The sequence below is a fragment of the Monodon monoceros genome, unplaced genomic scaffold (assembly GCF_005190385.1).
Source record: "Monodon monoceros isolate NGI ecotype Baffin Bay Population unplaced genomic scaffold, NGI_Narwhal_1 Super_Scaffold_1, whole genome shotgun sequence".
In the NCBI taxonomy this organism is placed as follows: domain Eukaryota; kingdom Metazoa; phylum Chordata; class Mammalia; order Artiodactyla; family Monodontidae; genus Monodon; species Monodon monoceros.
In genome coordinates this window covers 7,743,853-7,768,977 of record NW_021703765.1, presented here as the reverse complement: position 1 = coordinate 7,768,977, position 25,125 = coordinate 7,743,853, and the positions used below count along the sequence as shown (strand labels likewise).

At 39.3% G+C, this 25,125-nt stretch overlaps 1 protein-coding gene across 1 annotated transcript in view; it reads left to right on the top strand.

Annotated features, from left to right (window-relative positions):
* The first annotated feature begins 1,569 nt into the window (after nt 1–1,569).
* The window catches only part of DOK6 (docking protein 6), a 392,119-nt gene continuing 368,563 nt past the window's right edge, over nt 1,570–25,125 (top strand). The window contains exon 1 of the mRNA XM_029220785.1: nt 1,570–1,792. Coding sequence (XP_029076618.1) covers nt 1,727–1,792 — 66 coding nt within the window. The 5' untranslated portion in view covers nt 1,570–1,726. The remainder of the gene's footprint in view (nt 1,793–25,125) is intronic.

Here is a 25,125-nt window from a genome sequence, read left to right as displayed (position 1 = left end):
AATTTGAACCCATTCTGAGTGGCAGCCTAAGGAATCTTGCCATGTGATTGGATATGTCTGCCCCGGCACCTGGCCCTCTGCATGGCGGATATCCAAACAAATGCTTGCTGAATAAATGAATGGATAGGAATAGTGTGCTGTTCAGCCAGGTTAGAGTTGCCGTTGGGTTATATGGGCTCTGGATGGAGACTCTTGCTAATGATGGGACCAAAATCACCTTTGGGGCATCCATTTGGTAGGGTGAGGGGCATGCTACTTTATCCTTCAGGTTTTGATATTTTTCTCCCCTCAATCAAGTAGTTTCCTTTCTCTCTTACTATTGTTATGTTCCCAATAGGGCTAAGAAATTTAAACTGAGAACATGGAAAAATACTGCTCACCAAAATAAGCAGAAATAAACACGGTCTTTTGAACTCTTATTAAAGACTCTATAAAGAAGTCACTTAGAAAATTTTCAATCATTATACATTATTTTTCTTAATTAGAAACATCCTTACTATGTATTAAATATCCTTCCCTATAGCAAAAATCCATATATTGTCCCCAACCAACATTTAATACTCCCTCATTTTTCCTTGAATCTTATCAAACGGATATAATTTTTAGATTAAAATTTCTTTACAACAGAGAATAGCCTACTTCTAAATGTCACGCGTTCCTACATAAAGGGGTCAGAGTTCTTCATTGTTTTGTTTTTAGGAGTGGAACATTTCCATAAATCATTTGCATCCACCGGTAACTGCTATGGTCTGCATTTCCCCTAGAAGATGAAAAGCCACGAGCCACTTTTAGTCATAGTTAACTAACACGCGGGCATAAATCACTCCACTCCAGCGCTCACGGCTTCTTCGGGAGAGGACGTCGGAGACCGGGGCCTCGCCTGATTGCTCCAGTCTTTCCAGCAGCAGAGGGATTAGACACATGCGCACGATTGGTCTCTTTGTGTGCACCGGGAAGGGCTTGGCGTCGATTTACAGTTCCTAACCTAACGGGGCAAAGACCTGGAGCGCGAGCGTGCGCTTAGGAATAAAAATGCACTGTAAAACACGGCCATTGAAATAAACAATTGCCTTGCTCCCGTTGGCCTTCTTCCCTGGGAGGATCCCCACCGCCCTTTCCCCGGTGTCCAGCTTGGGAGTGGAGATTTAAGAGCCCGGGAATGAGGAGACGTGGCCTCAGGAATCCCGCACCCGGGAGAGCGTGGCTGGCACAGGGAGCCGGGTGGGAGCGGGACCCCGGGCGCGGGTGGCGGGAGGAGCTCCCCGCCCGAGTCGCGAGTGATGGGGCGCGTCTTGCGAGTATCTTCTAGCCCAGCCACCCCGCGGGCCAGGGGGAGGGAGCCGGACGGCGAATCGGCCCGCCCCCCCCGTTCCGCCCCTCCCCCCCGCGCTGGGGAGCCGCGATGGTGCACTCCGGCCAGCTGTGCGCCGCCGAGTGAGGCGCCAGCCCGTGGGTGCTACCGGGGGCGGCGGCTGCGCGGAGGGGGCGCCAGCAGCAGGCGGCGGCGGGGGGCGAAGGTGAGGACCGGAACGCGGAGGGCGGGCGCTGCTCGCGGCGCCGGGCCGCGTTCCCCGTCCGCGGTCACCCTGCCACCCAGCCTGCGTCCCCGGCGGCGGGAGCTCGGGGGCACCGGGAGGCGGCTGACGGCGGCCGGCTGGATGCGAGACCTGCGCGGACCCCGTGGCGGACGGCAGCTCTCGACTCGGGGAAGCCGAACGCGCTGGCCATGGCCTCCAACTTTAACGACATAGTCAAGCAGGGCTACGTGAAAATCCGCAGCAGGAAGCTGGGGGTGAGTCGCTCGCTAGGCTTTCTCCTTCCCCTGCGCCCGTTTGGCGCAGCTGGCGATGGGGGGCGGGGCGGGGAGAGGTGACCCACTCTGGGGCAGAGGCAAAGAAGGACCCGGCCCTCCCGCGGACGGCCCGCTTGTTGCTCCGCGGGGCTGGGGGCCCGCACCTGCCTCGGGGGGCTCTGCAGACCCGGCTGAGGGCTCCGGGAGCGCCTGGGTCCCCGTCCTCATGTGCGCGGCGCTGGTTTAGACCCAGACTAAGAAGTCTTGTAGGCGAAAGGGATTGTCAGTTCCGAGATGAATGCGCCCCAGAGGGGGTTTATATTCAGAGCAATCCACAATGCTCTGTTCTCAGGAGTGTGTGCCTTCGGGTACAACTGCTCTGTGTGCAGGACGTGGACACACGCTCTGGTGTGTGTGTGTGTGTGCGTTTAGAATCACCATTTCCCCCGCTTCCCCAGCCCGCTTCGAAATTCTCTTTTGATGCCTTGCCTGTGCCCCGCGTCCCTGCCGGCGAGTTTCGTGCTCCCTGAGCAGTTGCCCACCGGCAGGCTCCCTGGCCGCGAGTGCGCCCGGACGGGTGGACCTAAGTCCGCGTGCACGCAGGTGTGTGCTCACGGCCGCTGACACGGGAGCGTTCGCGACAGAAAAGTTTACGGAGACCTTCTCTTGGTTTTTTGAAATATGCTCTGCCCGACTTGGGAGAGAAACAGTGTAGACCCCCGAGGGTTTAAAACTTCTCCAGTGACCGGATGAGGAGGTAAGAGGAACGCGTAGATGGCCCTGGAGGACCTGGGAGGTGGGCTGCAGGGAGTGGGAGGGGAGGCGGGCACCTGGGCCGAGAGCCGCCAGAGTGAGCAGACGTGGGGGGGACGGTCGGAGCGACTGGCAGAGGTCCCCGCGGGAGCGCGCGCTGGGGGAGTGGGCACCCGAGACCGGCCTGGGTGGGCCTGTCCAGAACGCGAGGGAAACTCGATCTGGGGGCCAAAGTGCCCGCTTTCCGGATTCCCTGGATGTCCACCTCACGCTTCTCAAAGCTCCATTTCTACGGAGCTCCGGAATCCTGGGGCAAAGCGGCCTTGAACGAGAACATTCCCTGCCTTCCCTGCTGAATGGATGAATTACTCTAACTTGGAGAGGGAAAGAGAAGGAGGGAGAACTTCGTTATTCTCATTAAAAAGAAAGAAAGAAAGAAAGAAAATAAACGCTAAACGTATCGTTAGAAAACTAAGGTGGGGTAGAGTCCCTAAAAGAGGAAGGATCACTTCGCACCCAGAAGCCGCTTTGCGCGAGTTGGTGGACACAGGTGTTGGGGGAGGAGGGAGGGGACAGGCAGACTTGCCTTTTTGTGCTGCCCCCGTTGGGTTTCACGTTCGAGATGCAGACTGTACCCCAAGGACACACGGGACCCATTCTCCAACTTCAGCAGACCTGTAGAAGTGGGGAGTACAAATCTGGGTGAGGACAAAGCTCCCCTCGCCCCCGCCTGGCGCCTCGGTGCGCTGCTGCGCGCCCCGCCTGGCGAGAGAGGGCAGACGCGGCGTGCAGACCCTCGGCCGGGTTTCAAGGGCCGCTCCTGGGTAGAAGAATGCGCCTCATTCTTTCCCAGGGAGTGAAGGAAGAACCCTCGTGAAAAGCTGCAGTTGTCCGGCAGGCTGATGGCTTCTCGCGGCCCGGACGTATTGCTCAAATCTGTCACCCTGACAGCCATCGGCCAAGACAGGAGGTGCGGAGCTAGGGCTTGGGGGCGCGGAGGGCGGAGGGGGTGGTAAGAACTGTTCCAGGAACTTGACCTTTGAAGCCCTTTGCTCTCCCACGGGGTGCTTGCTCATCATTCTCGCTCTTGCGTCTTCTTGAGATCTCAATTGTGTCTGACACTTCACACGCTATAAGCTAATGGATGATTTAAGTCCCCCGGGGAGATGTGCATCTGCTTCCACAGTCACCGTGTACGTGAAAATCAGACTAAGGAACAGAACGCTGAGAACCCCGCCTCGCGCACTTGGCCTTGGAGTCTATAGGATTCCTCCCCCATCAGAGCTTTCCAGGATTTCATATAATTAAAACTGAATTTGCATCTTAATTATAAGATAGGATCCAGGGAAAGAGCACTGAATGTTTCTTGGGTAACTATGGCATTTACAGCCTTTGAAATGCCCTTTTAGAACATCGTACACCGTTTCCCCCCTAAAGATGTGTTCAGATGTTTATTTCATTTCCAAAGCATCTCTTTCCATACCCGCTGTTTAGAGCTATGCATGTGTAAAGGACAGCCTTCACAGAAAACAATAAAAGCATGTTTACTTCAGAGTTTGATGTTGAAACAGTTTGCATTGTTTTAATATCAAAATATTAAACTAAATTAACCTTGACTATTTTTGAGAATATTATTTATTTTAAAAAACGTTAACAACTTTTCTATTCAGAATATGCTAGTATTCAGAAGGGTGAATTCCAATGACAGAACTTCACACAGATGATTCTGTGAAGCTTAATAAGTTAAATGGGTCCCGTAAGATAGTAAAACACTAAGTGAATATCGTGTGCCTTAAAAATGAAAATGTATAATCATACCCAAAATCATAGTTATAGGAATTATCTAAGCATTAGATGATAGGAATCAGTTATAGGAATTATCTAAGCATAGTTTTCCTAGTTAATAATACATATTCATAATTTTATGGGCTCAGAACTATGAACTTTTCTAAATAAAAGAATACTTTTAACTCAGAGGATACATAATGGTTCTTTTATGGGTTATGTTAAAAATTAAATTTCACAATAAAATAATTCTAATTAAATATGCACAGATATTTGATTTAGTATGGGTAGAATGCATGCTTTCAAGAACCAAATTTTATAGTATTCTAAGGGAGAAAAAGGCCTGGTTATGAGGCCAGTTGTATCAGAGATGAAAATGATGACATGAACATATATTTTGAGATAAAATGTTTAATGTGCCCTTTACTCCTCACAAGTTAGTGATTATTATGCTGAATGAGGGCAGAAAAGCATCTCCTGCCCTCTAGGCAGTGGGGCACCCCTTCCAGAGGTGCTTCCAGGTCAAAGTGTTTGAAAGGGCCCCTGCCCTGTGTCTTTTTACAGAACCTAGTGCTACCTGTTGAGGATAATTCCTTAGCCAAATAGTTGGGTGAAGTAGTAAGTGTTAAACATTTTTTTTGTTGTTTGCTTTCAAATTTGTCTTGGATCATTAATCAGTTTTTCTTCCATTTAGGAAAATAATTTTGAGAAAAAATAGAATCATCTTCCTGAATTTTACTCTTGTCCTTTAAAAAATATGCTTGTTAAGTCATTATTTATTAATTTATTTTTGGCTGCGTTGGGTCTTCGCTGCAGCACGCGGGCTTTTCTCTAGTTGTGGCGAGTGGGGGCTGCTCTTCGTTGCGGTGCGTGGACTTCTCATTGCGGTGACTTCTCATTGCGGAGCACGGGCTCTAGGAGCGCGGGCTTCAGTAGTTGTGGCTCGCGGGCTCTAGAGAGCAGGCTCAGTAGTTGTGGCGCAGGGCTTAGTTGCTCCGTGGCATGTGGGATCTTCCCGGACCAGGGATGGAACCCGTGTCCCCAGCATTGACAGGCAGATTCTTAACCACTGCATCATGAGGGAAGTCCCAGTCATTACATTTTTGAAGGTATTAAATCATTAAAAGTATAATGATAACTCTTATAAAGAATCATTTCTTTAAATTCTCTATTAATTTTTCATTATATTACATTACCATTTCTATGAATATATTGTTTTCCTTTTGCAGGATTTAAAAGCGCTTACTGTAGTTTAGTTCTCACCATCTTATCTGTTGCATGATTTATATTATAATTCACAAGGTACCATGGTGGCCAGTATTTTTTTTTTTTTTTTTAAGAAAAGAGTACTTAAAAACTCTAATAAAAATAAAACAAAGCAAATGCTTTTTGGTCAATATTGTTTATCTCTTAGCCTTTATTGTCTATTTTTCTTCTGACCTCTAATAGGTTAAATTTAGTCAGCAAGGCATATATTGCAAAATATCCAACCTGTTCTTGGTTTGCAGATAAACTAAGAACACAATTGCTGAAACTGTTACTAACTTTATATGAGGCTTATTGACTCTATAAATGTAGCAAAAGTAAATGCAGCATTATGCAGTGATATCACCATATCATCACCATCATTGGCACCAGTGTACAAATTCCAGCCTGCAAATAGTCTACAGTAATTCTGCAGTTTGACTGCTTCTAGACTGTCACATCATTGTTTTCAAGGAATTCTATTCAAATACATCATTGTGAATATTCACAGGCACGTTGTGCATAGACAAGTAGTATTTTATGTAGCTTTTTTTTCTAGTTCTTACTCAAAGTTAGGTGAGAGATTGGATTAGTATGTGTGGGTATTGAAGGAGTGTCTCAGGATAGGGTGGTATTACATGTTCAACAAATGGTCAAATCATGGAGCATCTACTGTTTATCAGGTGGCGTACACTGGGTGTGTGTGTGTGTGTGTGTGTGTGTGTGTGTGTGTGTGTGTGAATATTCCAGAGTCATGTTGTATTAAGTCAAGGTTGTTAACAGTGGATACCTCCTATGTCACCACCGCTCATGGTACACCAGGTCAGTAATAATCACCTTGTCCCCACCTGGCTGTAAGGGAAGCAGGGAAATATAGAGCACAATTTTGGAGTATTTGATGAGCACCAACTTTATGAGCTAATCATCTATTCAGGATTTTCTCTTTTGCATAGTCTCCATTTGTTTTAATAATTATTGTGGATTCATCTATCTCATGCCCTCTCTCCCTCCTTGATTAAAACCTTGAGACACCCCCATACCTGGTTTGATGATTATTTATCTGCTTCTCGTAAACTCTTCTGAATTTTCCTGTCCTTTTACAAACAGCTTTTATCTGATGATGGAAGAGAGTATTTATGAGAGATGTTTTTGAAAATTTATCCCGTTATAGAATCTCCCTCATTAATATGAATGGGAATTTTTGTGGGTGCATTTGCATCGGTTTTGGTCCATAGAGCATTTAAAAATTTCTCTGGTCTCCCAAATCTCTAGAAACTATTTTGTGAAGAGAGATTATATCATGTATGAAATGCGTTACCAATTTGCCAAGAATTAGATACAATAAATGTATTTAAGATAAGATATATAAATAACAATAATTCTGACCATTCAAAAGTTCAAAAGAACTTTCAGGATCATTACCTCAGATATGAGTTCTCAACTTAAGTATTTAAGATGTAGAAGTTATATTGGGTGCCTTTAAATCTTTACCCATTTGTGAATATTGTATATCCTGGGCATTTTGCTTTCTGAAATGGATCCATTATATCCATGGTGATTTATCATTTACCTCTTTCTCATTAAATATGGATTTAGAATGTATAAAATTTTTAATTATTTGAGCTCTCTTTCTCTTTCAGATTTTTATTTATGGTGGCTATTATGTATACGTTTAACATGTGTACATACCACTTATTTCTGTATCTAGATATATGTCTGCAAAAATCACTTGTTCTTAGAATTTTAGAGTAGAAAATGGTCTTGTATACCTTCTATTTAATCTCTCTATACTAATTTATTTGCAACCGTATGTTTGTGTATATGACATTTTAGCTATTCTAAAGAAATTCTATTATCTGAATTACTGAGACTTTCCTTTTTAAAACATCCCTATGTATGCATATGGACATGCCTGAGTTTCTTTGAATTTTCAAAACTTAAAGCCAAAAGCAAAGACAATAAAAGTAAGCCTAACTGTAAAAACCAAAGCCAGACATTTTGCTGGCTTTGATAGTAAATGATTATGCCCATGCAATACCTGGGAGAAGCCATTAAATCAGGTGTGAGATATAAGAGTTCACATCTCAGTTTTTGACTTGCTAGGTTTACAGATGACTGCTGTCAAGGTGAACTTTAAAAGATGGCATTCCCTCAGATAACAAAGATTTTACTCAGCACTCAGGGAAATCTTTTAAATGACGAAAATAGCGTAATCAAACAGTGGTCAACTATCTTTGTAAGTTTTACATTCCCAATTTCCTTAAAAGTATTTCAGAAGTGCTCGATAATGGTTGACATTGGGGATGAGTATAAAATAACATGAGTATAAAATAACGTATGTATTTGAAATCGGTGTCACTGTTTTGAAGTATTTTTATTCTAATGTGTTGTTCTATTTGGGTCATAATAAGCCATGTGACTACTACTGAGTAAGACTATTGAGTATTCCTATCGTTGGTCTGTTTCTGTTTCCATCCACTTCGTTTTAGACACTGTAGAATTTAAAAAGCAAGCAATACAAATAAAAGCTACCTGTATTCCCACCATCTACAGATCATCTCTAGATTTTGTAAATTTTGAAGTGCTAGTTTAAAGGAAAAAGTAATTTCTACCAATTGAGACAAACTAATTAAAATAGAGTATACTATAGTTTCTTTGCCTTCAGTTTATAGCTTTTGCTTCATTTTACTAACGGTATTTTCTTTATTCTTCAAGCTCTGGGTAACTTGTCCAGAGAGGCCAAGAATTCTAGGTAGAGAACATTTTCGTTAACTTTCTGCATAAATCTCCATTCGTTTTTCTTTTTCTTAACATCTTTATTGGAGTATAATTGCTTTACAATGGTGGCCATTAGTTTTTATTTTAAGATACAGAGCAGGATTATCTTCTGAGTAATTCATTTTTACATTATAACACTATTTCCCACTGAGAATACTGCAGCTGTCAGTCAAACCGGATGGAACAAGGAACGATATTTTGTTATTAGCAGAGAACAGGAATTCATTTAATAAAGAAAACTATTTTCATGTTATTTGAAATGAATGGTGGTTGTAATCTTTGAACATGTGCAAAGTGCTTTGCCTGCTATTTTACTGAATCCATTGCATAAAGCTTGGCTTAATAGTAAAATGACTTGGAGGACAAATACACTGAAGTCTGAGACTTTTTAAAGAAATTGATACAGTGAAGTTTGAGACTTTTTAAAAAAATTGATTAATTTGTTTTTGGCTGCACTGGGTCTTTGTTGCCATGCTCAGGCTTCTCTTTGTGGTGGCTTCTCTTGTTGCAGAGCATGGGCTCTAGGCACGTGGGCTTCAGTAGTTGTGGCAATGCGGGCTCAGTAGTTGTGGCTCATGGGTTCTAGAGCACAGGCTCAGTAGCTCTGGTGCCTGGGCTTAGTTGATCTGTGGCATGTGGGATCTTCCCAGACCAGGGCTCAAACCCGTGCCCCCTGCATTGGCAGGTGGATTCTTAACCACTGTGCCACGAGGGAAGCCCTAATTTGAGACTGTATAATAGTAACATAATCATGTTGCATTGGGTGTACCATGCATTTTACAGCTTATAAAGAATTTTCACGTATATTTTATAATTCTCCCAGCATACTTTTGAAAGTATATTTAGTTTTTAATCCCATTTTATACATAAGCTAAAATTTAAAAGAAGTAAAATGAATCAGCCAGGTCTACAGAGATACAGATTGGGTTTGTATGTGTGAGTGCGTATACTCAAATCTAGGTTTTATAACTTCAAGTTCAGTGTTATACCTACTATGAACAGTTTCCACTTTGCAAAATATGTGGACAGGTAGTAACAGCTATGTGTACTATTCGAAGTAAGTGTGTTTTCTTTAATTGGTAACATAGTGTAAAGCAAATATTATCATTAACTTAGCCTTAAGCTAACTGTATTGCATATAAAAGTGTGTTGGCAGGTGGGAGGTGATGGAAATGGGTGAAAGAAGTCAAAAGTACACACTTTCAGTTATTAGATAAATAAGTTCTGAGGATGTAATATATACAATGGTGACTATAGTTAGCAATACTGTATTGTATATTTGAAAGTTGCTAGAAGGGTAGATCTTAAAAGTTCTTACCACAAGAAAAAAATTGCAGCTGTGTGAGGTTATGGATGTTAACTAAACTTATTGTGTTGATCAGTTCACAGTATATACATATCAAATCATTAAGTTGTATACCTTAAACTTATACAAAGTTATATGTCAATTATGTCTCAATAAAGTTGGAAAAAAGAGCTATGTCATGAAAGAATGTACGCCACAGTAAGGAGGTTCTATACAGATATTTCTCCAGGCCACTTGAATGGCCTTGATTTCATTTTCATTGTACCATCTAAAACTCAGCTAATCTCTTCTTTTACAAAAGGAAAACAGGCTTCAAAAACTGACAGTGTCCTGGTATAATTTAAAATGTTTTAAAAATATTTAAATCTATTTATTTTACAATTATCTTTATTTATGAAAAGCCATCTTTTGTTTAAGGTTGTCATATAAAAGCTTATGTTTGAATGAACTTAATGAAAAGTGAGTTTATTTAAAGAAAAACACAAGTAAAAAATAATAAACATTTACTGGGATCTGGCAAATCAAAAGGTGACATAGTTATGCCGCAAAAAGTGTGATTGTGTTACCCTGTTGCTTTAATATCAGGCAGCACTGAAGTATACCGTGAACTCTGAGAGGCTGGGGTGGGTTGTGTGTTTATTTGTGTGGCTTGCTACTTTTAAGTGGCAGGAGTTGAAATAGGTATACTGAAATGATGTTCCTTTTTTTTCCCTTAGTTTCCTTATTTTTCTAAATTGGCTATATCACCTACATTTGTCACCTACATTTGTAAACTTTTATATAAGATGTATTGCATGTGTAAACATGTGTAGTTATTTTTCTCCTCATGATTTCTTCTTTGTAAATATGAAATTACTTTTCCTGACCATTCACTATCCTTTTGAATATGCATGTATGTGTGTGTGTGTATGTGTGTGTACATATGTACACACATGTAGATACACACATATATAATGTGATATATATGTTATATATTAAATAGAATATGTATATATCTCCAAATGGTCTGTTAGTCCTCATTCATGCTGAATTGTTATCCTTCCTGAGTATGTAAAAGCACCTAGCCCAACTCCAGCAGAAGAAAATGTTCACAAAATGTCTTAGCACACTTTTAAAAATATAAATTGTTACATGTTCACGTTATACTTTATTTGGAAAAAATATTTGATATTAGTCTAAAATTGAAATTTAGTGTATCTTTCAAAAACTATAACTTTTAAAGAGTGGCAACCAGTAAGAGAAAATTCTGTATTTATCTCTGTCTATATAACTCTAGTGAAACTTCTCACATACTATTCAAGAAAAAGAACAAAAACATACTTTTGACATATTTGAACTTGCTTAGAAAACTGTGCCTTTTCATTTAACTTACTAGGGAAAAGGAATACATCTTTCTGAGCCCTTTAAGGACCCTTGGGGCTATGCTGTAGAAAGGACCCATGTCATTTTACTGATGCTTTTATAGACTTCATTACACTTTGGAATCTTTAAGTATTAGCTGTGTAATTCTTCTAAATAAAAGTACATCCAGTGCCAAATCATGATGTTTAGCTATAAGGTACCAAATTTATGTATAAGTATGAAATGTACTCTTCTATACGTTTAAAACATAACAACTATTTAACGCTCCAAAGGCTACTTAACACTCATACTGTTGCATCCTGATATTTTGCATAATTCTCTACATTACTTAGCCCTCTATTAAAAAATGATTCTCAATATTTGTGAGGGACTGCACATTGGAGTCCCTGGGATGGGTGTGGAACGTTGAGGTAAAGGGCCAGAATAAAGGAGCTTGCTCTGTCCTGAGAATCCAGGAAGTCACTGATGTGTTTACAGGAAAGGTTAAATGTTCATTCTCAAATCAGCAACATCCCTGAATCTTGGGTGTGTAGAAAGGATTGTAGTCAAGTAGGACTTTTGGCAAGGAGACCAAATAGGAGTGGGTTTTAGTATCCAGAAAAGGCACTGGTAATTCTAGTGGCTAGCTCTGATTGAGAATCACCGATGTAGATGTATTTTTTTCCAGCACTGAGAAGAAACAATTCTTCAACCTATTATTGTTTGCATTGAGAAGTCAGCTGTCAGTCATATTGCTACCTTTTGAAAAGGATTAGCCTTTTTTTCCTCAGGCTGCTTGTAACTTTCTCTTTTCCTGGTTTTCAGGAGTTTTGCTATCATATGTGGAGGTGTAGTTTTTATTCTGTTCATTATTTTGGGGTCTATAGTGCTTCTTAATTCCATAGCTTGATATCTTCCTGCAGTTCTAAAAAATTATCCACTATTACTCTTTCACATATCAGTTCTGTCCATTTTTTCTCTTCTTCCTTACTCATATGTTAGATCATTTGTACCATACGTCTGTGCCTTTATACCTTTTCTTTTCCCTATTTTTGTGTCTTGAAGATTCAGGATGGATGTTTTCTACTGAAATTTCTTCCAGTTCACTAATTTTCTATGCAGCTGTGAATAATCTACTGTTAAACCTATTCATTATTATCAATTTAAGTAATTTTTTCAGGTCTAGGATTTTCGTTTCATTCTAATTTTTAGAATTTCCTATTAAAAATTCTCAGTTTTTATCCTTGGTAGTCTTCAATGCCTTCAGATAGATGATTTTTGTATTTGTCCAGCATTTCTAATCAACAGCAGAAAGGCTGGCCTAAATTACCTGGTCCACCATTAACAGGAATGGAGCAGTCCCAGCTGGTTGAGTTTTATAGTGATTTCTTTGTGAGAGCTAGAGGCCGTGTGGTCCTCTGGAACTCCACTGAGAGCCAAGAGGGTCGGCTGTAGCTCTTCCCTAGTAGTGAGACCCTCTCCCTGTGGGAATTTTGTCTTGAAATATTTTCAACAGGTTATTTACCTCCACATTAGTACTAGGGTTTGTGATAGTGAAGTTGAAGAAAAATGAAGATATTTAAGTGATAGGACTAACTACAACTTTGCAGGTAGTGTACGTGGGTCTAACCTGCCCCTGTATAAAAATGGAGGGAAAACAAGGCAAGGATTCTAAGCCTGCTCTAGGGTTTGATTTAACGAACAAGGCCAAATAGTTCTGCCTGTTAAAGCAATGGTTCTTAGCCCTGGATACACATTGCAATCCTAGGAGAGGGGTTTTGAGTTTTTTGTTTTAGTACTTACTAAATGCAATGACAAGATCGGCTCCCAGAGAGGCTTATTTAGTTGATCTCTGGGCAGTAGAATTGTTTTTGTTTGTTTGTATTTGTTTGGTTTGGTTTTAATCTACCCAAGTGATTCTAGCATAAGTGAAGTACTTTTCACCAGAAAATAATTTCAAAGCAAGCTGTTTATCACTATATATTACCACAGAACCCTACTGAACTAGGATAAATAGTTTATAATATACCTCAAGAAGTAGCTAAACCAATTAACAATACAGTTCAGACATCCATCATTTATTTTTTTCACCCAGCATTTGAATGTTCTTCCAACTATTTGGAGAATAACCCCACATTATGGATGTTGAAGATAGCAAATAATGGCTCACATTGTAGAAGATAAAATACCAAAAATATTATTTCCTCATCTTCCTTGCTACTAGGGTATGAGAAATGAGCTAGTATTGCCAATTACATGTCTAGACATTGAGTTATTGATGCAAGAGGCAACCCAGTGGAGAAGTCTTCACAGGGCACGCAGAATAGTACTTTCTCCTGGATTAATTTATTGATGCAAAAGTAGAAGCAATGCAAACTGTCCAAAAGCAATAGCTTCATCAAGAAACTTTAATAATTTAATGGGTCACTTATGGTTTCTTAGTCTTGAACCTGGTTCTCCAGCCTCTATTCCTGATTTGAGGTAATGAAAAATTGAATAAACGTTTTTCCATCTAAGTCAGCCATTGTCAGCTTTGATTACAACTAATAGCAACTAATACATCCGATGGATAAAATGGCGTTATTGGAAGTGATGCAATTAAATTTTAAAATATACTAAAATCCTGTGTATACTAAATATATACTAAAATAACTAATTTTTAGAGTAATGGTTATTAAACAATTGTCCTTAACAGTATGTAGACACTGGAATTCATTTTCTGTTGTGGTCACTCCTAATGTGGACGTATAGAGCATAGTTAGTGAATTACTCTGTTCACCCATGGAGAAGTTTAGGAGCTTTAATGGAAGCATATATTCAGACCCTATATAATTATGAAAAAGTTTGTTCTAGAAGAGGAACCCACACAAATGTACGCAACACATTTTTGACAAAGGTGCAGAAACAATTCAGTGAAGAAAGGATATCTTTCAAATAAATGTTCTGGGAGCAATTGGACATCCATAGGCAAAATGAATGAATCTCAACATAAACCTCACACCTTATAGCTCAAAATAGATTAGCGATTTAAATGTTAAAAGTAAAACTTGATAAATTAACTTCATAAAAATGAAAAACTTTTGCTTTATGAAAGAGCCTGTGAAGAGGATTTAAAGAAAGCTATTGGTGGGGGGGAGATTATTTACGAGCTACATGTCTCTAACAGAGAACTTGAATAAAAAACTCTTAAAATGCTGCAGTTAAATTTAAAAAACAATAATCCAGTTAGAAAATGGGCAAAAAAATGAACTGATCCTTCACAAAAGTTGATATGCAGATGGAAAATAAGCACATGAACAGATGTTCAACATTATTAGCCACTAGTGAGATGCAAATTAAAACCACCATGAGTTATCAGTAAACACCTATTGGAAAGGCTAAAATGACAACCTGTGACAACAACAAATACTGGCAAGAGGCAGAAAACCTGGATCACTCATACGTTGCTGTTGGGAATGTGACATGGTTCAGACACTCATGAAAACAATGTGGCAGTTTCTAAATTAAACTAATTATGCAATGGCCATACGATCGTCAGCGGTACCATCCACTGGACATCTATCCCAGAGAAATGAAAACTTTTGTTTACAGGCAAACCATACACAAATGTTTGTAGCAGATTTATTTGAAATATCCCCAAACTGAAAACAAGCCAGATGTCCATCATTGGGTGAGTGGTTAAACTGTAGGACATCCACATCATGTAATACTACTCAGCAATAAAAAGGATTAAACCACTGATAACCCCCAAAGATGAATCTTGAGAGAATTATGTTGAGTGAGTGAAAAAAAAAATCCCAAAAGGTTATAAACTGTGTGATTTCATTTATATAACATTCTTGAGATACAAAATTATAGAAGTGAAGAATAGATTTGTAGTAGCCAGAGGTTATAGACAGGGGAGAGCAAGTGGAGTTTGTGTGTGGATAGGGTGATAAAAGGGCAATGTGAGGGATCTTTGTGGTGATGGGGATATTTTGTATCTTGACCTTATTAATTGACATCCTGGTTGTAATAGTGGACTATATAAGATGTTCCCATAGGGAAAATTGAGTAAAGAGAATGCAGGGTCACTCTATTATTTTTCATAACTGCATGTGGAACTACAATTATCTCAAAAATGTTTAATTAAAAAATGTAAGCGGGGGGCTTCCCTGGTGGCACAGTGGTTGAGGGTCCGCCTGCCAATGCAGGGGACACGGGTTCGTGCCCCGGTCCGGGAAGATCCCACATGACGCGGCGTGGCTGGGCCCGTGAGCCATGGCTGCTGGGCCTGTGTGTCCGGAGCCTGTGCTCTGCAACAGGAGGGGCCACAACAGTGAGAGGCCCGCGTACCGCAAAAAAAAAAAATTTAAGCGGGGCATCAAGATGTAGCCCCATTTTACAAATGTGATACCTCTGAGCCTCACTTTTCTTATTTGTAAAATGAGGATAAGAATACCAACCTCATTGTACTTTGTTAACGTTAAATAACTGTACTTTACAAGATCTGAAACAAACCTTGGTCTATGATGCTCAAAGTCCTTGACAGAGCTACTGAAAGTGTATCCCTTTGAAAAGGAATATGCATCTTTGCAGCCCTTTTGAATTGGGGTCCCATAAGCAAAGAAAGCCTTATGTGAGTAATGCTTCAGTGACCAATGGAGTGTAGATAACTCTACTAGAATCCTGATTTTAATTTCTTTGAATATGTACTCAGAAGTGAAACTGCTGGATCCTATGTAGCTCTGTGTTTAATTTCTTGAGGAACCTCCATACTGTTTTCCATAGTGGCTGCCCTGACTTCCCTGCCCACCAAAGTGCACTGGGTTCCCTTTTTTCCACATCTTTGCCAACACTTGTTATCTCTTGCCTTTCTGATGTTAGCCATTCGAACAGGTGTGAGGTGATGTCTCACTGGGGCTTTGATTTGCACTTCCCTGATGATTAGTGATGTTGCGCACCTTTTCCTGTACCTGTTGGCCATCTGTATGTCTTCTTTGGAAAATATCTATTTAAGTCCTCTGCCCATTTCTAAGAGTTTTGTTGTTTTTTTTTGCTGTTGAGGTGTATAAATTGTTTAAATATTTTGGTTATTAACTGCTTATCGGATACATGATTGGCAAATATTTTCTCCCATTTCATAGGTTGCCTTTTTATTTTGTGGATGGATTCTTTTGCTGTGCAGAAGTGTTTTTAGTTTGAAAATATAAATGTTGATTGTTTTGCAGTTGCATATTAGTGTTCTCTGTGAAATGAGGTTTATTCTATATCAGCTATATTTGCCCACAGGACACCTTAATTACTAGGAGCCAAGCGGCTTGAACACTCCATTGACTCTGGAGACAAACAGCAGTGCAAACTTCTCTACCTTTGCTTTTGAGCTCAAAGTGAGCCACCTTGTCCAAATTTTAGAAAATGTCATTACTGAGAAGATAAAGTTCAGCAACAGTTCAATGAAATTTCATTTTGTATCTCCAGTAAGAGATCACTTGGCTACATTCCCATCCAAAAAGTGCCATTATCTGTTTTGATTCTCAAGGTGATACCTAGTTGCAGCTCCTTTTTAAATGTTAATAAAACTGCCCAGAATACAAAATAAATGAAGTCCCAAATACAGCCTCTAGGAATACGTTTCAGTTTTTATGCTCTCTGATGACAGGTTAATTTCAGTACCTGGATAGAAAGTGAAGGGGGAACCGAAAAATTGCTTTTAAAAAATAGCTTAACACCTGAGGCATTTGGGTATCTGACTCATTTAGGATTCAGAATCAGTGGTGAAGGAAATAATCATTTTGCTAAGCAATTAGAATCTCTAACATATTTGGTACGTTTTTCAATTAAAAATATCAAGACTATGTTACTGTATATTAACATTAAGGGTATATTAATATGAAATATTAATTAAGGGTATATTAATATGAAATATATCAAGATGAAGCAGTAAAAGGGAGGAAAAGGAAAATTAGCGTCAATACCTGCAAGTCTAGTATGTACTATGCACAGGGGGTACAGCAATGGGTAAGAACCAATGTCAGACTAGCTTAGCCTGGCACAAAAGCGGGCAGTCAATAAATCTTTGCTGAATTGTTAAATCAGTTTATATTCAGAACTGCACTATCAGGGTTTTGATTGACACATAGAGGAGTGTTGGCACTGCTGTCTTGGAGGCACTTTGTAATTTACCTCTTCATAATTAGCTTTAGCATTATCAACTGAATTGCAATACAAAGGCTGTAATAGGCGATATATCAGCTGGAAAATGTCTTAATATCTTACCTAGGGCTTCCCTGGTGGCGCAGTGGTTGAGAGTCCGCCTGCCGATGAACGGGACACGGGTTCGTGCCCCGGTCCGGGAAGATCCCATATGCCGCAGAGCGGCTGGGCCCGTGAGCCATGGCCACTGAGCCTGCGCGTCCGGAGCCTGTGCTCCGCAACGGGAAAGGCCACGGCAGTGAGAGGCCCGCGTACCGCAAAAAAAAAAAAAAAAAAAAAAATCTTACCTAAAGATGTTACTCAATTTATAATATTTTTTAACTTCACCTAAAGACACTTTCTGAAAATTCTTTGAGAAAGCACTAAAATTTAGCTTCCCTAAGAACACACCATGCAACAACAAAAACCCCCAAAGTGCATTTCTTTTGCATAAGTTTTGTTTAAAGGCTACCTAAATTTTTTTTTATTAATTTTTATTGGAGAATGGTTGCTTTATAATGTTGTGGTATACGCCAGTGCACAACAAAATGAATCAGCCATACACATACAGATATTCCCTCCCTCTTGGACTTCCCTCCCATTTAGGTTACCACAGTGCATTAGGTAGAGTTCTCTGTGCTATATGGTATGTTCCCAACAGTTGTCTATTTTATACATAGTATCAATAATGTATATGTGTCAATCCTAGTCTCCCAATTCCTGCCACCCCACCTCTTTCCCCCTTGGTATCCATACATTTGTTCTCCACGTCTGTGTCTCTTATTTCTGTAAAGGCTACCTAAATTAAAAAAAAAAATTAAGTTCTATAACATTAGATGTATTTCTTGTGTTGTATTTGTTTCAGTTGCTATTTTGACTGTTCTTTATGTATATATTTATTTTTAATATTGTTTTGAAATTTCAAATAGTATATGAATTAGAACCTTATGATAACTATTTTTGAGCAAGAGGAATTTTCCATTAAGAGTCATACCAACAACTTGTATTTTTATAGTATTTTACAATTTAAAACATGCTTTTATATATAGTTCCCCTTTAAAATAACACCTTCTTTAGTGGGTAGGTCAGATATCATCTTTATTTTACAGAGGAAGACTGTGATTTTAAGGGAGGTAAGATAACACTGAGTCTGAAGGCTTCATTCTTTTACACTCATTTCTAGTTTCTTCTCAGAATACCTGTGCTAACTACTGCACACATTTTGATGACAATGCATTTCACTCTTACCCCAGTAGAGGCTGCCCTCTGATATGGCATCCTTGACTAGGACATGGTATACTTTTTCTTAATAACATATTTTATGTAGGTTTCCTCCCAATATAGATTGGAGCCATTTAATATCTCTGTTGTAGTGCTTTGTCTCTGCTGTGTCTCAATTCTTAATCTCAAAGATAATGTCACCAGTGGGTCCTCAGAGCTCTTTAACACTTTCCCTTTGCTGCGTGTAATCTGCCGGCCTTGAAACCTAGGTCCATGCGTCGCTTTAGATGTGTTTGAGAATTATGAAATTTTCTCACTTGTCTTTATTTTTAAACATGAAAACCATTACCAAAATAGTCCTATATGCAAAAGTGTAATTCTGAAATGTCTTCTTCCATCTCATTGATGTTGACTTTTATGATATGTGATTTTATGACTTCGATGGAGCTGATGGCTATCCCTCTTCTAGCAATGACTACATTCTTTTTGTCTCTGAAACGACTCTCCACAAACCTCTGCTTCAGGAAAACTCAGTATTTCAGATTATTCACACGATTTAAGCCTCAACTCAAGAGTTCCAAGCTTCAAGCATGAGCACAGTATAGTGGGGAGGAAAAGCTCTGGAAAGAAGGAGCTTCAGTTGAGTCCGCTGACTTTCCAGCTCTGTACCTCATCTGTAAATAGAGTGTCACATGCCAAAAGGCTATTCCATAGGTTACTGTAAGCTGTAAGTAAGATAAAATATTCAAAGTGCAGGAACATGGTAGACCGCACGACTTTTACCTATTGATAGTGGTATTTCTAAACAACAGACATGGACTTGACTAGCCACAGTGAAGCAGTATCACCATTTTGGAGTATTTTATATATTTCACCCCTTTGGGACAGTACCTCTTTCTTTGCTCTAGGCAACACGCTTCACTGGGTTTTATGTTTGACGGAAAGTGGGAACATGGCAGGATTTTAATCCAGAGCAATTACTTGATTAAAGTGTTTTAGACATTTTAGTCTGGCAAAATGATGTGCATGGATTGATGTAAGTGAAGGCATGGTGACCAGAGTGAAGGTCGCTAGGGTTGATCACGCCTTGGCCACACCTGCATCGGGGCTGCCATGCTTCCTCACCTGGAGTGCTGGACCTCCTGGGCTGTGCTTGACTAGCTCTTCTCTGTCATTTGATGATTTTTTTTCGACCGTCACTTCGTTTCAGCTAATAGAAGCACATAGTATCACCTAGGAAGCCCTCCACTTCTGGGCCTTCCATTGTATACACCTTACCAATTTCCAGCCCTAAATGCATGTGCTCTGTTTCTAATAGCTGGTGTCACGTCTGTGTGGAAGGCGAGGAATCCCTGCATTTGTGCGTCCTTCTGCCTTTTCAGCTGCATCTTTCACTGGCTTCCCCCCCTCCTCCTGCCCTCCCCGTGCCCACCACTGCAAGACTCCTCTTGATGGTCTGTTTCTTAAACTCTTACCTCTCTTTCTTAGAATCCTTTTTCAGTCCTGAGCCCTACAGTTTTATTCCTACTTCTCAAAAGATTTATCTAAAGTAGATATTTTAATCTCACTTCCAATCTCCAGATTGGCATATGCCCAAATGTTTATGAAAGCTTTCCTTCTTAATACCCATAGTGCACCCCAATGCAACGAGGCTAAATAGAGCACTTCATCACATATAAACATATATAAGTAGATATTTCTATTAATACTACCAGTCATTTCAAAATGACTACCACATCTTAGAGACGATACTGGCTCTTCCCTTTCTCTGATTCACTACAGACAACCAAATGCCGTATCTTATTGGTGCTGCCTGCAAACGTCTTTGTCCTCTGTGGTCTCTTTCCAGTTGAAATTCTGCTTCTATAACTTCAGGCTCAAATGTTGGTGGGATTTTCCAACAGTTCTTTTTACTGCCAGCTCGATTACTCTTGTACTTCTGCCAGATTAATTTTCCTAAATTTCAGATTGAAACATATAATTCCCCCTCTTAAATTTTCCCATGGTTTCTCATTACCTAGAGTAATAATTAAAACTAAAACTTGTAATTCAAAGCTATCGACACTATCTACCATTGTTTCATTTAGGTTTTTTTTAATTACATAATATTTCAAACATACTGGAAATTATATAGAATCGTATTACAAACTGCCACATACAGACTACCCATATTTTACCAATCTTATCACAGTAACACACTGAACAATTGTACTCAGTATTTATCTATGTTACTACATAGATCCAGTTTGTTCATTTCAATGGCTGTATTGTCCTGTATTACATAAATAAACTGTACTTCTTCTGTTAATGGACATCAATGAGGTTTTTCTCTTTTTGTTATTATAAACTATACTTCAACAAATACACTTACATAATTCTCTTGATCCTATGTATCCAAGTTTCTCCAAGGTATGTGGTTAGAATTAGAATTGTAGGTTTTAAAATATGTGCATTTTCACTTTACTAGGTGTTTTCAGATTGCTCACAAGTAATTGTTCCAGTTGGTCCAATGAAATGGGAGAACTTATATCACATCCTTAGAAGCAATTGATATTGCCATATTTCTTTAAGTTATGAAACATTTCAAGCAGAGAACGTAAAACTGTCTTAAAAATAACATTTTGCTATATTTACTTCACTTTTTAAAAACAGAAATAAAATGGGTAAAGTTGAAGCCCCAACACAGTAACTTCAGAAGTAAACTTACGTTTCTAATTCTATGCATAGTTTTTCTATATTTATTATATTTTTATATTTATTTTAGTAATATGTGCTGTTGCTTTGCATAGTTTCAGCTTTATATAACTGGAATCATACACTTTGTGACTTCCTGAAACATACTTGACTTTGCTCAAGATTATGTTTTTTGAGATTTAGTCATTTTGATGGAGTTTCTGTTTATTCATTTTATTCTGTACACTATTCCTTGGTATAAGTACTCCACAGTTTGTATTTCCTAGTGCAATGTGCAGGAGTTTTTTGTTTGTTTTTAGGTTATATGCCTAGAGGTGGATTTTCTGGGCATATGTTGGCACAGACTAGGTATCGCCAAATTGTTTCCCAGATGGTATAGCCAAGTGCACTCTCCCCTGAATTTAAGTCCCTTTTACTCTGCTTCCTCAACAACATCTTATATTTTCAGATGAGACTTTTTCCTTCCTTGGATAAATGGGTGTGTGAAAGTTATATTTCTCTACAGTTTGAACACGTTTTCATATGTTTGTTGATCAATGGATTTTCCTGGTTTATAAATTCTCTCTTCAGTTCCACTGCCTATTTTTCTATGTGATATTTTTTCTTAATGGTTCATAGGTGTTCTCTCTGTATTTTGAAGACGATTCTTATGCAGTTAATAAACTTTACAATTATCTTCTCTCATGTTATGGCTTGCCTTTAAATTTGCTTATGGTCTCCTGTGTCTTACTGATACTTTAAATTTTAATGAAATCAAACTTATTCTCTTTATGGCTTATACCTTTTGTGTCTTATTTAAGAAGTTACTCCACACGGTAGTATAAAACTGCTATTTGTCTGTTTTAGTCGGTTGCTTTCATGCATTTATTTATACACTTAGATCTTTAATCAACCTGTAATTAATCCTCATTTTAGGATTTACATTTGTAATCTTATTTGTTTCCCTATGAAGAGCCAATTTTTTCACCTTCATTTATTAAGTATTCTTATCCATGAGCTTGTGAAACAGATCCAATTTTTCATGTTTTCATATATTTCCAACATTTTGTTGTATTTACTCTTAATGTACTTTAAAGTTTTTATTGTCATTTTGAATGAAATCTTTTAAAATTAGATTTTCTAATTGGTTGATACTGATTTATAGGAAAGCTATTGTTTTTGCATAACTTGTATCTAACTGAATGTTGAATATATTGATGTCTTGCTCTGTGTAGTCACCGTGTAGGTGCTCAGGACACATCAAAGCAAAGAGCATGAACCTTGCCTTCAAGGAGCACGTCTCATAAGGGGGTCAAAAAATTAAACACACAGTTGCCATGCAGAGTTATACGTGCCTTTTGCAAGGGAAGATGGTGAGATTAGTAGGAGGGGACTTTGCCATTGAGAACCAAGAAGGCAGCAGGATGGAGGTGACTGAGTTTGTTCTGATGGATGAGGCAGGCTCATTAAGTGGGTGTGGAGGAAGGACTGGGTGATGGGGTAACCTGGGCAGGGCAAAGGTCATGGGATATCTGCGTTTGTGAACCATAAGTACCCCAGAACCGCTTGTGTGTAAAGTGTGCCAGAGTGGAGTCAGATTTTAGAAGACATTTAAGGTTATAGGAAGTTACAACCCTGATGTGTATTCATTGGGATTTTAGAAGAGGAGTTTTAAGCAGGGGAGAAATACAGTAATATTTGTGCATTTGAGGTGTGGGTTGGCATGGTCAAGATTGGAAGTGGGGATGCTATATAGAAATTAAGCCCAAAAATGCAAGAAAGAGCCAGTATAGGCAGCAAAAATAGAGAAGGGCATTGCTGTCATAGTGCCTTTTGTGTATGGTAAAATGGGTGAATTTTCCCACTTCTGGCCTCTTGATTGTATATACTTACTGTATATAATATGATATATAGTATTTGTTCTGCTCTCACTATCATGGCTTGTCACAGTGCTACCTGTCTTTAAGACCATTTAAAAAGTCACCTCATTTACAAAGCTTTTCCCATAATTTCTAAGCAATACGTGGTTTTCCACCTCCCTTTTTCAGTTAAAGTGCTTTGCTTGTACCTTTTATGTACTTTTTTCCTGCTTTTCACTTTATTTGTTCATGAAATTAATTTTTCAATTATCTCACAATCACATTTATTTAGTAAGGTCTTTAAAATGTAAGAAAATTTGAATTTATTTAACAATATTTTATTTTATTCATTGAATTATCATTAATGCAATTTCTTATTTTTAAACAAGAATTTTTAAAAATTGCAGTTCTTCAAGCAATCTCTAATCAGATACAAAGTGATTCTGATTTAAAAAGTTGAAAAACTGTTTCCGTATTAAAATGAAAGAAATCACATAAACTGTTAAAGTCAAGGGGGATAGACAATCAGAAAATTAAGTTAAACTGTTAAACATATACTTAATTTTCTGATTGTGTCCCCCTTGATTTTATGTCTCTGTCTGTATACTAAGGTATTGGGCAAGGCTATCTTTAAGATCATTTTAGCTTTAGCACACCATAGCTAGATACATATATTTATCTTCTTTTATTTTTGGAGAAATTCTTCCCTGACCTACTATCACAAAGATATTCTTGTACATTTTATTCTAACTGTTCCAAATTTTAATTTTCATATGTAGGTTTTTCAGTTCACCTGAAATAATTCTTGGTTAGTGTGAGATAATGATCAGATTTATGTTTCTAAAAGTTTAGCCAATTTTCTCATCACTATTTGTTAAATAGTCTGTCCTTTTCCATTCAGGTTTAATGCTACTTTTTTCATAGATCAAGTTTCTATATATGTGTGGGTGGTATCTGGGCTCTCTATTCTGTCCCATTGTGTATTTGTGTGTAATGAGCCTAGAAAGCCCTCTTCACCTCCAACTACTTTACACTTCCTTTGCAAAGTTTTCTAGGATCTTTTAATCCTTTATTTTGTCATTTGCATTTTGGGATCTGTTATTAAGTTGCATCAAAAACTTCGCTGAGAATTTAATTCATTTCATTATTTCATTTATTAATTCATTCATTTAATTCATTCATTAATTCATTCATTTAATTCATTCATTAATTCATTTCATTGACTTTTAATATTGGAAATGCAATTATAAATAACTTTTAGACATTGTATTTCAATGCCTTAATGTTACAGATATGGAAATGGGAGCCCAAAGGAGTACATTCAGATTACCTGTAAAAACCATTTTGAGTCTAAATTTCTATGAGAAAATGTAAATGACTCAAATATGGACCATTTACTAAACACTATAGATCATGTCTATACCATTAAAAAGAAATAAAGTGGAGGGAACTGATCCCTGTAAGCCTCAGGAGGACAGGAACCTTGCCTCTCTTGCCCATCCCCCCCTCCCCAGGGCTCAGCCCAGTGGCTGACTCTGAGAAGGAGACACGAAAATGTTATCTGCTGAATGGCTGAATGGATTTGATTTCCAGCTTCTGCACGTACTTGATTTTGACCTTAGTGTGATGCTAATGAGAGATGATGCAGAAGGAACTCTGACCTGGCAGCCTAGCTCAATGGGAATGGCCTGGCTTTGAGCATCAGGAGACCTGGGGACCACCAGAGTGGAAAAAAAGAGTGAAATAAGCCTCAGCAGGCATAACGGGAGAGCTGATACCAAGCCAGGAACCGCCTGTCCCTGACAATCTCAAAGAAAAGCAACCTCGCGGTGTGAGCCTGGATTATAGCGGGAGGGCCGGGCCTCAGTGGACCCCTGGGTAGACTCACACGGATGAGAAAAGCCCACAAAGGCACAGAAGAAGCCAAGGCTCTCCTTCTTCTGGCACTTCCTTTGCCCGGTTGTCGTAGTTCCCTGATGAGTGTACATATATATCAGCCCCATTGCAGGTACACAACTGTGGGTTTAAACTTGGGGGGCTGCGGGAGACACCTGTTAAAAGACAGGGAGGAGGGTGGCTCTGCAAGGGGGCCACTCTCCCATTGGCAGTTCAGGTTGGAATGGAGAGGCTGGAGAGTCCACTGCTAGTTCCCCTTGACTGGACTTTTAACAAATAATAAGAATAATAAATGGAAAACA